Source organism: Notolepis coatsorum (genome assembly GCF_963971535.1).
Source record: "Notolepis coatsorum genome assembly, chromosome: 16".
Classification (NCBI taxonomy): domain Eukaryota; kingdom Metazoa; phylum Chordata; class Actinopteri; order Aulopiformes; family Paralepididae; genus Notolepis; species Notolepis coatsorum.
In genome coordinates this window covers 15,470,863-15,484,016 of record NC_140180.1, presented here as the reverse complement: position 1 = coordinate 15,484,016, position 13,154 = coordinate 15,470,863, and the positions used below count along the sequence as shown (strand labels likewise).

At 43.8% G+C, this 13,154-nt stretch overlaps 1 protein-coding gene across 3 annotated transcripts in view; it reads right to left on the bottom strand.

The window, feature by feature from the left end:
- mapk9 (mitogen-activated protein kinase 9) overlaps nucleotides 1-13,154 on the bottom strand; it is an 86,992-nt gene that overhangs the window by 6,721 nt on the left and 67,117 nt on the right. For all 3 annotated transcript variants that reach the window (XM_084332428.1, XM_084332429.1, XM_084332430.1), the window contains exons 7-8: nucleotides 9,944-10,015; nucleotides 2,892-3,074 (exon numbers count right to left, since the gene is read on the bottom strand). In XM_084332428.1, coding sequence (XP_084188554.1) covers nucleotides 2,892-3,074; nucleotides 9,944-10,015 — 255 coding nt within the window. The remainder of the gene's footprint in view (nucleotides 1-2,891; nucleotides 3,075-9,943; nucleotides 10,016-13,154) is intronic.

Sequence of the window (13,154 nt, the reverse complement as noted above, 5' to 3'; positions counted from 1 at the left end):
CAATCACAGCTGTCGCTTACCTCTGACTTCCTCGTACAAACAAAGTTTGTACGAGGAAGTCCGAGGTAAGCGACAGCTGTGATTGGAGGATCAAGAAAAGGGGCAGGGTTTGAGACAGGTCTATTGTGCCAGTATGACGACCGGCCAAGCCGGAGGCACCGCTGACAGCCGGATTCGATACCAGTGTCTCTGCGGTGGTAGACAGACGCCCAGTTACTAGTTACTTTGAAGGAAAATATTGTACATCATAGACAAATTTATGAAGATGATATACTTTCACATTTGAAGCCAGTCAACTTCAAGAGGACGTAATCAGAGCAGCGTGACTGGACCACATACCACTTTAATCAGAGCAGCATAACTGGACCACATGCCACTTTAACATAACCTTTAATCAGCGCAGCAGAACTGGACCACATAGATACCACTTTAACCTTTAGAGTTCAATGGTTGAGGATTGAATGCTCCCAAGCACTGGAATACACACACATTGTGTAGAATGCATTCTTTTACTTTAGATACTTAAGTACATTAAATAGCAAATACTTCTCTCCTTTTACTTAAATATAATTTGAATGGAGGCCTTCTTCCACCACTGCATATCCCAGTAAAGTCACCATAGGTTACTGTCATATTGCAGTAAGACTTGTTCCATCATTCACTCCAGGATTTATCCCTTGATGACATCACCACTAGTGACTTCCGTCGCTCTGTAGTTCAGCTTGAGGAGAGGCTGCTTCAAAGTCACACGTCGAAACTGCGCTGTACGATATTACAAAAATAACACGTCAACTCTATTTTAGGTTGGATTTCCCCTGTAAGGATAGTTTAAAAAAATATATCTCACGATATCTGCCTATGTATGCAAAGTCAAGTCAAATGTTAAACCAAAACTCTAATTTCAATTAAACATCCCCTCAAATATTTCTGATCTCATTCTGAGATGTCAGGTGATCGTCATTCATTTAGACAACATTACCGTCTGCCACAATGTCAATCATTCCACCACGATGTGATCCCATTCAAAAGGTGATATTATTGCATTATTGGGTCATTTGTAAATCTTCACAAATGGTACATTTTCTGTGGTGGTGAAGGAGGCAATTTCCACCCTACATTGTAAAACGCTTTTAGTGTCTAGAAAAGCGTTATATAAATGCAATGATCATTCATTCCTTCCATTCAGTCATTAATTCCATTTCATTCAGTCATTCGTTGATTCATTCCTTCCTTCATTTACATTGTCAGTTCACTTCATTCCATTCAGTCATTCCTTCATTCCATTCAGTCATTCACTCCTTCATGCCATCCATTCAGTCATTCCATTCATTCAGTCATTCCATTTCATTCATTCCTTAATTCCATTTCATTCCTTCCATTTCATTTCAGTCATTCGTTAATTCATTCCTTCCTTCATTTACATTTTCAGTTCACTTCATTCCATTCAGTCATTCATTCCATTTCATTCATTCATTCCTTCATTCCATCCAGTCATTCATTCCTTCATTCCATCCAGTCATTCATTCCTTCATTCCATTCAGTCATTCATTCCATTCAGTCATTCATTCCATCCAGTCATTCATTCCTTCATTCCATTCTGTCATTCATTCCTTCATTCCATCCATTCCATTAATTCCTTCATTCCATCCATTCCATTAATTCAGTCATTTCATTTCATTCCTTCCATTTCATTTCAGTCATTCGTTAATTCATTCCTCCCTTCATTTACATGTTCAGTTAACTTCATTCCATTCAGTCATTCATTCCATTTCATTCAGTCATTCATTCCTTCATTCCATTCAGTCATTCATTCCTTCATTCCATTCAGTCATTCATTCCATCCAGTCATTCATTCCTTCATTCCATTCAGTCATTCATTCCATCCAGTCATTCATTCCTTCATTCCATCCATTCAGTCATTCCATTCCATTTCATTCCTTCCATTTCATTTCATTTCAGTCATTCGTTAATTCATTCCTTCCTTCATTTACATTTTCAGTTAACTTCATTCCATTCAGTCATTCATTCCATTTCATTCAGTCATTCATTCCATCCAGTCATTCCTTCATTCCATTCAGTCATTCATTCCATTTATTCCTTCATTCCATCCAGTCATTCATTCCTTCATTCCATCCAGTCATTCATTCCATTCATTCAGTCATTCCATTTCATTCATTTCTTAATTCAATAAAATTTCATTCATTCATTCCATTTAATTGCATTCATTCCTTCCTGTGTGTGTAGTAGCTCTCACTCTTCATGCCGTGTGTGTGTGTGTAGTAGCTCTCACTCTTCATGCCGTGTGTGTGTGTGTGTGTAGTAGCTCTCACTCTTCATGCCGTGTGTGTGTGTGTGTAGTAGCTCTCACTCTTCATGCCGTGTGTGTGTAGTAGTAGCTCTCACTCCTCATGCCGTGTGTGTGTAGTAGCTCTCACTCTTCATGCCGTGTGTGTGTGTGTGTAGTAGCTCTCACTCTTCATGCCGTGTGTGTGTGTGTAGTAGCTCTCACTCTTCATGCCGTGTGTGTGTGTGTAGTAGCTCTCACTCTTCATGCCGTGTGTGTGTGTAGTAGCTCTCACTCTTCATGCCGTGTGTGTGTAGTAGCTCTCACTCTTCATGCCGTGTGTGTGTAGTAGCTCTCACTCTTCATGCCGTGTGTGTAGTAGCTCTCACTCTCCATGCCGTGTGTGTGTGTGTCGTAGCTCTCACTCTTCATGCCGTGTGTGTGTAGTAGCTCTCACTCTTCATGCCGTGTGTGTGTAGTAGCTCTCACTCTTCATGCTGTGTGTGTGTGTGTGTGTAGTAGCTCTCACTCTTCATGCCGTGTGTGTGTGTGTGTAGTAGCTCTCACTCTTCATGCCGTGTGTGTGTGTGTGTGCAGTAGCTCTCACTCTTCAGTTTGTCGTGCTCCGAGTCGGAGGGGAAGGCCCAGTCTGGGAACAGCTCCGTGAAGTCCACCCCGGGGTACTGCGGCTTGTTCATCACGTAGTTCCTCACCGTCTCCATCAGGCGGTCCATGAACTCCGGGCGGGGCGTCCCCAGCACCTCGATCACCTTGTTCCACTGGTCGATGTCTGGGCGCACGCTCACGTTAAGGAACCCAGCACTGAACTCCCTGTGTAGCAACCCCCCCCCCCCCCCCCCTCCCTACCTCTGTTGCTATGGACATGGACATAAACTGTGATATTGTGGTCTTTGTAATTATGTATCTACCGGTATGTATTTATGTAGTATGTATGTATTGTAAGTAGGGATGCTCAATATTGGCTTTTTTACCGATACAGATATACCGATATTGTCCAACTCTTAATTTCCGATATCAACCGATACCGATATATGCAGGGTTTCCCCCCCCTAAAAACAAAATAATTTCAGGTAATTAACATTACATATCTCTTGTTGTGGAATTAACACAACATTATGCATACTTTTGACAATAAATAAAATCATAATTTGTTCTTACTTGCTTTTCCTGGGTAAATAAAGGTTATAGAAATGTAAAAAAAAAATGAAAACAGATATCACATTTTAATGCCAATATCGGCTGATAATATCGGACATCCCTAATTGTAAGTGATGTTATTATGTTCTATGTTGGAACAATGCTGTAACTGCACTGAAAACAAATTCCACCAGCCTGGCTGGGTGGTCATTAAAGAATCTAATCTAAAATAATCATGGACAAGCATTTAAGGATAATGTGTATATATATATATATATATAAAAGAAAAAAATTGCTTAAACGAGTAGACTCTAGAGGCTGCCAATTCGCAATGTATAGAGTGTTGGAGAGTATAGAGACATCTTGACATTTTAAACTCGGAACGTCATTCAGTGGATGTAAAACAATAATAAAAAAAAAGGTCTTGTTATATACTATATAGATATATTTGCACATTTTTAAAGGCCCTTATTGATAAGCTACCTCCTTATACTACATCATTATTGGAATGGAATTTTGGAACCTATGGAACCCGTTCCCTCGAGTTTGCATTCAGGGTAAATCTGCATTTTGCTACGATGCCCCTCTAGCTCATGGGATAAACTCCAACAGTCCTTAAAGCTCGAGATTCTCCCCTCTGTTGCAGAGTTTAAAACCTTGATATCCAGGGCGGCTACGTGGTGCAGCGGGCAAGGCGCTCACCATGAATACTGGAGACGCTGGGTTCGCCTGTTCGAGCCCAGCGCTCCACATTGCTTTCAGTTTAGCTGGTCGTCCGTACTAATACACATTGGCAGTATTAGGGGGTGGGAAACTGATGGGTGGGGATCGGGCGTTGTGGACAGCGACTCCTACAGGTCAGTTGGTGCGCCTGCGCAGTAGAATCAGGAAGCGATGGGGGCGGCGCCGCTCCAAAGCGCAGACCCCTGACGCTGAAAGATCTCGCCGCGCAGGTGAAAAGATGCGACGGCTGTTACCTCGAGTACCGGAGGGGACTTGTGCTATGTATGGCTTAGTCCACATTGCAGCCGGCTTGTGGGAGGCAAGAAACAGCGTTCGTGACAGGGGAGGGTTGAATTGGACGATACGAAATTGGGATGGGAGAAAAATAGAAAAAGGGGAGAAAAAGTGGATAAAAAAAACTTGATATCCAACCGTTGTCAATCAAGTTATACGTGTTTTAATTGATTCGTTTGTCCTTACTTTTGCCTCATCTTATTGTTATGATTTTATATGCCTTTTTTCCTTCTTATTTCTGTGCGTACAATCGACGTGACTGTAAATGAGGGAGACCTCAGTTGCCTTTCGAGTTTAAATAAAGGTTTGAAATAAAAATATGTGCGCAATCAATGCATATTGACGACATATTTCACCTTCTTGGACAACGATGGTAAGCTGGGCTGGAGATTTTACTAATTTGTATAATATTTTATTTACAGTATTGAAATTGACACTCCTGGAAAATACAACAGGCCTGTGGTGGGATCTACCTCCTACTACACCTCTGATTTACCTCCTACTACACCTCTGATTTACCTCCTACTACACCTCTGGTTTACCTCCTACTACACCTCTGGTTTACCTCCTACTACACCTCTGATTTACCTCCTACTACACCTCTGATTTACCCTCTACTACACCTCTGATTTACCTCCTACTACACCTCTGATCTACCTCCTACTACACCTCTGATTTACCTCCTACTACACCTCTGATTTACCTCCTACTACACCTCTGATTTACCCTCTACTACACCTCTGGTTTACCTCCTACTACACCTCTGATTTACCCTCTACTACACCTCTGATTTACCTCCTACTACACCTCTGATTTACCCTCTACTACACCTCTGATTTACCTCCTACTACACCTCTGATTTACCCTCTACTACACCTCTGATTTACCTCCTACTACACCTCTGATTTACCCTCTACTACACCTCTGATTTACCTCCTACTACACCTCTGATTTACCCTCTACTACACCTCTGATTTACCTCCTACTACACCTCTGATTTACCTCCTACTACACCTCTGATTTACCCTCTACTACACCTCTGATTTACCCTCTACTACACCTCTGATTTACCCTCTACTACACCTCTGATTTACCCTCTACTACACCTCTGATTTACCCTCTACTACACCTCTGATTTACCTCCTACTACACCTCTGATTTACCTCCTACTACACCTCTGATCTACCTCCTACTACACCTCTGATTTACCCTCTACTACACCTCTGATTTACCCTCTACTACACCTCTGATTTACCCTCTACTACACCTCTGATTTACCCTCTACTACACCTCTGATTTACCCTCTACTACACCTCTGATTTACCCTCTACTACACCTCTGATTTACCCTCTACTACACCTCTGATTTACCCCCTACTACACCTCTGATTTACCCTCTACTACACCTCTGATTTACCTCCTACTACACCTCTGATTTACCCTCTACTACACCTCTGATCTACCCTCTACTACACCTCTGATCTACCTCCTACTACACCTCTGATTTACCTCCTACTACACCTCTGATCTACCTCCTACTACACCTCTGATTTACCTCCTACTACACCTCTGATTTACCTCCTACTACACCTCTGATTTACCCTCTACTACACCTCTGATTTACCTCCTACTACACCTCTGATTTACCTCCTACTACACCTCTGATTTACCTCCTACTACACCTCTGATTTACCTCCTACTACACCTCTGATCTACCTCCTACTACACCTCTGGTTTACCTCCTACTACACCTCTGATCTACCTCCTACTACACCTCTGATTTACCTCCTACTACACCTCTGATCTACCTCCTACTACACCTCTGATTTACCTCCTACTACACCTCTGATCTACCTCCTACTACACCTCTGATTTACCGTCTACTTAACAGTGGTTCCCAAAGTCGGGGTCGCGACCCAAAAGGTAATTTTTTTTTTTTTTTTTTGTCAGGTCACTGAACTTAGAAGCAGGCCAGGGCAGTGTTTCTAGTTGTATTCTAAAATGTGACTATATGGTTTTATATTAACTTAATAAATAAACAAAAACGGAAAATCTACTTATTTCAACGAACATTTCAAACTAAATAGATTATGCACATAAAACGCTGAAAACAACCGAAGCAACAATAGTATTTTAATGAGGCTATTATTATTATCATTATTATTTTGCAACAAGTTAGCCCTCTCATAAATAGCACATATAAATGAATAACTAACTTGAACTAACTTAATAGGATTGAAGTGATATTTGGCTTAAAAAATCGGTCGCCTGACAAAAAAAAAAAAAAAAAAAAAGCCTAACGATGTGCATTGGGCCGCGGCTCTCTTGACGCCTTATTTTCTGGGTCCAGGCCTGAAAAGTTTGGGAACCCCTGGTCTACTACACCTCTGACTTTAGTTTGGAAGCTTTAGTTCTGGATGTATGAACTTAAAACTTTTACAACCCTTGGACATGAACTTGACAGACTTTTTTTTGATACATTAATTTGCTTCTCGTAGATATATATAGGAACTTTGTATAAATATTATTATATATCGTATGCCATGATATTCTTGGTGTATCCCGTCAATTAAAATAGTATGATTGTTGTTTTATAGTACTGTACACTGTTCAGGATTATAAAAAAAAAAAAAAAAAAAGATAGGAGCCTCTCACCTGGATCCCAATAGACCTGGATCTCACACGTCATAACAAGCCCTGGTGCCCCCCCCCCCTTCTATGGTCCCTGTAGTAGTAGTAGTGTCCTTGCTACTGCATGTGAGGTTAATGGGAAAATATCGTTTCACCAAAGGGTTTTATGTCTCGTTAACGTTCCAGTTCTTATCGCTAACCATAAATGACCAGATGTTGCAGAGAACGCACTGACGCTGGGGACCTGATCTGTACCGCTAGGCTATTTTTGACTAGCGACTTTAACCGCCGCTTCAAAACTGGAAACCCCCTGCTGCCTTATCAGACAGAGAGAGACATGTATTAATTAGAAGACCTCGTTTCACGAGGACCACAGCTGCAGGAACCACAGACAAAGCTAGGTTGTGGGGGAAGGTTAACCTTTCACTACCACACTGCAGAAGGTTAACCTTTCACTACCACACTGCAGAAGGTTAACCTTTCACTACCACACTGCAGAAGGTTAACCTTTCACTACCACACTGCAGAAGGTTAACCTTTCACTACCACACTGCAGAAGGTTAATCGTTCACTACCACACTGCAGAAGGTTAACCTTTCACTACCACACTGCAGAAGGTTAACCTTTCACTACCACACTACAGAAGGTTAACCTTTCACTATCACACTGCAGAAGGTTAACCTTTCACTACCACACTGCAGAAGGTTAACCTTTCACTACCACACTGCAGAAGGTTAACCTTTCACTACCACACTGCAGAAGGTTAACCTTTCACTACCACACTGCAGAAGGTTAACCTTTCACTACCACACTACAGAAGGTTAACCTTTCACTACCACACTACAGAAGGTTAACCTTTCACTATCACACTCCAGACGGTTAACCCTTTCACTACCACACTACAGACCGTTAACCCTTTCACTACCACACTGCAGAAGGTTAACCTTTCACTACCACACTACAGAAGGTTAACCTTTCACTACCACACTGCAGAAGGTTAACACTTTCACTACCACACTACAGAAGGTTAAACCTTTCACTACCACACTACAGGTTAACCCTTTCACTACCACACTACAGAAGGGCAACCTTTCACTACCACACTACAGAAGGTTAACCCTTTCACTGCCACACTACAGAAGGTTAACCCTTTCACTACCACACTACAGAAGGTTAACCCTTTCACTACCACACTACAGGTTAACCTTTCACTACCACGCTACAGAAGGTTAACCTTTCACTACAGAAGGTTAACCTTTCACTACCACACTACAGAAGGTTAACCCTTTCACTGCGACAATACAGACGGTTAACCCTTTCACTGCCACACGGCAAAGGGTTAACCCTTTCACTACAGAAGGTTAAACCTTTCACTACCACACTACAGACGGTTAACCTTCTGTAGTGTGGTAGTGAAAGGGTTAACCTTCTGTAGTGTGGTAGTGAAAGGGTTAATTAGTGCGTTCACTTTCCTTCCTTTCCGCAGGAGAAGCGGGAGAGACGGGCCCAGGGGAGGTCCGCGCTCAATAGCCGTGGTGTTCTGTGAGAAGAACAGGGACAGATACATGCTGTACAATACAGGAGAGAAGGGGCTTTACTCCCACAGCACATCCTGGGCACCTGCTGACTGGTGAACCCACTACAGCAGGCTTGATGGTCCGTTCTGTTCCCCCAAATTAATGTGCTTCTGTTCTCTTGTACCGGCGGGACAATAGAGGGAGAGGGGGGGGGGCAGGGGGAGAGGAGTAGGTGAGGAGATGGAGGAGGTGCCTGGACCCACTCAGGGAGAGGGGGGGGGGGAGAGAGAGAGAGAGAGCGAGAGAGAGAAAGAGAGAGAGAGAGAGAGGGGGAGAGGAGCAGGTAAGGAGGTGGCTGGACCCAGTCAGGAGGTGAAATATCCAATATAAATGCAAATGTTTGAATCGCTGCAATTTTTACTCCCATCTATCAATTAAAGCACCAAGCGGACGTCTGAATTCCAAACGTCTCCATTGATTCCAATTTACGTAGGAGAGGAAGCGGCCGAGTAACCTATGGTTCACTCACTCACACTCACACACACACACACACACTCACTCACTCACTCACTCACTCACTCACACTCACACTCACACAGAACTGATACAATGAAGGAGTAGGACATGGAAAATGATTGATGGGAGGACAACATAGAGAAGGTATTGTATGGTAAGTGTCGTACGAAGAGGACGGACCAGATAGAAAGACGACAGAGAAGAGAAAACGTGGGTTTGATAAAGAGAATAGAACACAGAGTGAGAGAGAGAGGATAACAGAGAGAGAAGATAACCGAGAGAGAGAGAGAGAGAGAGAGAGAGAGAGAGAGAGAGAGGATAACAGAGAGAGAGAAAAAATAGAACAGAGAGAGGGAGAAGAGAATAGAACAGAGAGAGGGAGAAGAGAATAGAACAGAGAGAGAGAGAACGAGGGATATAAGAGAATATAACAGAGAGAGAGAGGGAGAGAAGAGAATAGAACAGATACATGCGATTATGATTAAGATGGACGGAACATAGACTGAGATTAAACTAAACACACATGATAAAGAGAGAGATGGAGAGGGCGAGAGAGAGGGGGGAGTAAGAGAGAGGGAGTAAGAGAGAGAGAGAGAGAGAGAGGGGAGTAAGAGAGGGAGGGAGAGAGACAGAGAGGGGAGAGAGAGAGGGGGGATAAGAGAGAGAGAGGGAGAAAGAGAGAGAGAGAGGGGGGAGTAAGAGAGGGGGAGTAAGAGAGAGAGAGGGGGGAGTAAGAGAGAGGGAGGGAGAGAGAGACAGAGAGAGAGGGGGGAGTAAGAGAGAGAGGGAGAAAGAGCGCATGATGTGATGATGAAGGATACGATCGGTGCCTTGGAAGATGACGCTGCCTTTCACCATCTCTCCCATGATGCACCCCACTGACCAGATGTCCACTGAGAACACACACACACACACACACACACACACACACACACACACACACAAAAAGGTCAATACAAGTGATCACAAATAATCATCAAGCACTAGGGCTGTCACTTCCCCCCCCTTGCATTTCTAAATATTGATGGAACCTGATCCAACTGTAACGATGTGATCCAATTCTTTAAAAATATATATATATAAAATTATGTTTTGGTTCGATTTTATTGGTTTTTACTACCGGGCAGTCCGGTAGAGAGAGAGAGAGAGAGAGAGAGAGAGAGAGAGAGAGAGAGAGAGAGAGAGAGAGAGAGGAAGAATGGGAGACAGAGCGGGGGGGAAGACATTCGGCAAAGAATGCGCGGTCCGGGAATCGAACCCGGGTCGGCCCGTGCCATATCCAGCTCTCTCGATGCAGGTCGTTTCTCTCCGTCTCTCTCCTCTGCCTCGCTGCTTGATTGGCTGCTGAGCACAGCGGAGGCGGATTTGCGGATGAGTTCTGCATGAGTTCAGCCAGACTGATCAAATCACATGGGATCACAGAACTCACTACAGCAGCTGTGGCCACCATGACCACCACAAGGACGTCTGTTGTCGTATCAATCCTGACGTTCTGTCACCAGAGATCTGTACGTTCTGTAGACTGTAAAAAAACAATTGCTTTCGTAATTGTGAAGTGTGCACTTTCTCTCCATCTTTCTTTCTCTCTCCCTCCCTCTTTCTATCTTTCTCTCTCTCTCTCTCCTTTTTCCTCCATTTTTCTCCCATCCCAATGTTAGTCGTTATGCCAATTCCCAATCCCCTTCCTGGTCGCTGCGCACTCTACCCCCTACGGTCGGTCTGGGAGAGTGGAGGCTATCACGTGCTTCCTCCGACACATGTGTAGCCAATCAACCGCTTCTTTTCACCTGGCAGCGCGGACTCTCACTGAGAGGGTGTAACGTGTGGAAGGATCACACTACCCCCCCTTAGATCCTTTCCTCGCTGAGCAGGCGCCCCGACCGAACTGTAGGAGTCGCTGTTTACAACGACCAGGACCCACCCACCAGCTTTCCCATCCCTAACACTGCCAATTGTGTTAGTATGAATGACCAGCCAAGCTGGTAGCAATGCAGAGAGCTGGGCTCGAACCCAGCATCTCCTGCACTAGTGGCGAGCGCCTTGCCCACTGCGCCATTTAGCCGCCTCTCTCCCTCTTTCTATTTTTCTCATCTCTCCCTCATTCTCTCTCCCCCTCGTTCCCTCTCTATGCTTCTCTTTCTCTCTCTCCTCTCCCTCTCTCTCTCTCTCCTTCTCTCTCCCCCTCTCTCGCTCTATCCTAAGTGTCTGTCGAGAGGTAATACAATTACAACTATCAAAACTGATGATTGCTTGCAATTCTGAAAAGGCATGGTTCTGATTACATAGACGTTCAAATTACTCCGAACAAATTATATTACAATGACAATGAAAGTGACAGACCTATGAAGCTCTCTCTCTCTCTCTCTCTCTCTCTCTCTCTCTCTCTCTCTCTCTCTCTCTCTCTCTCTCTCTCTCTCTCTCTCTCTCTCTCTCTCTCTCTCTCTCTCTCTCTCTCTCTCTCTCTCTCTCTCTCTCTCTCTCTCTCTCTCTCTCTCTCTCTCTCTCTCTCTCTCTCTCTCTCTCTCTCTCTCTCTCTCTCTCTCTCTCTCTCTCTCTCTCTCTCTCTCGCCTTGCTTATCAGTTTACACAGCTGTTGCTCTGTCTGTCTGTCTGTCCGTCAGCGTGGGCAGAATATTTGCTTTAGTATGCCCCCTCCCCTCCAAACAAACAGCCTCAAACCCCTCCCTTCCTCCCTGCGTTTCAGTTTGGGTCCGAGATAAGGCATTGACAACACTTCAGGCCTGGTACATAGGAGGACGAAACGGCATTAGACTAACAACTACAGTATGTACACTGCTCACTGTGCATGTAACGGAACGTAGACCAAATGCGTCCACATTTTTATAGGATTCTAGCACATTTTCATAACAATAGCGAATATTACCGTTTTCATTGAGGTTTCTTACATATTAACGATGCTTTATGTTGTCCTTTATATGCCGATTATCATTAAAAATCTTAAATTGTAACATATGTCCCCCTTTAGACAACATATGTAACGCTACCAGCGCACTTTTGTTAAGATAATTAGTTTACCATTCGCGGTCGCTATACCGAGGTCGCAGTAATAGTTTACCGCTGTTCAGATCACGGCGAAGAATAGACACATCCCAGTGACCTGTGACCTGTGCTAACGCTCTTGGGAAATGTATTCATGTAGTTTTCAACATTTTCACCTTTTAATTTTAAACCAATGCTGCCATCTACTGACAACAGAAAGTGTTGTCTAATCGTCACCTTTAGAGTCACTTCCGTATACAGCGTCGCTCGAAACCCATTCTAGAGATTCCCACTTTTTACTGGGAATGGGGCATGGTCGTATTTGGTCCCTGACAATAAGAGTGGCTGCGATTGGTCACAGTGTGTTATGGTCTGTCTCATCACGACACCTGCAGGGCAGGGCTCCAGAGTGCTACCATTAACAGATTCAGCACCAGAGGTCGCTGTGGGCGTATGGCCGTGTGTAATAAAAGGGGGTACATGCCGGTGTTTGCAGTGCTGAAATTATATTAAATATTATAGCTATGGATCTAATAATATAGTCGATTGTCATTGAGTTTCTTCCGGTCAAGATGCAAAAAACAGAAAATCTTTTCATCTATACATTTACGTTTTATACCGTGGTGAATATGAGTATAGTTTTAGAGTAATTCTGTGTAATCCCAGGAAACGCCGCCAAACAGCGTTTTACTGCATTTCACTATAAATCGTGCCATTCCTCGCTTGGATCAACAATCAATCTGAAATCAACGCTAGATTATCGGTATTATGTTTCATCATGCATGCATGAAAGGGTGGAGGGTTTCTATGCTTCGATCGTCACCAACGGAATACGTTACACAGTACATTACAGACACACGCTTCCAATTATCTGATCGCCATTCCAAGTATTGATGTCGGTCGTGTTGCCAAGATAATCCACCAAAACACATGAACCGGCAGTGCTTGATTCTCCCCAATCCATGTGTTATAAACGCTTGTCCTGCCCGAGAAGGAAAACCCGGACTGGACTTCTTAGATCGACGTACAGGC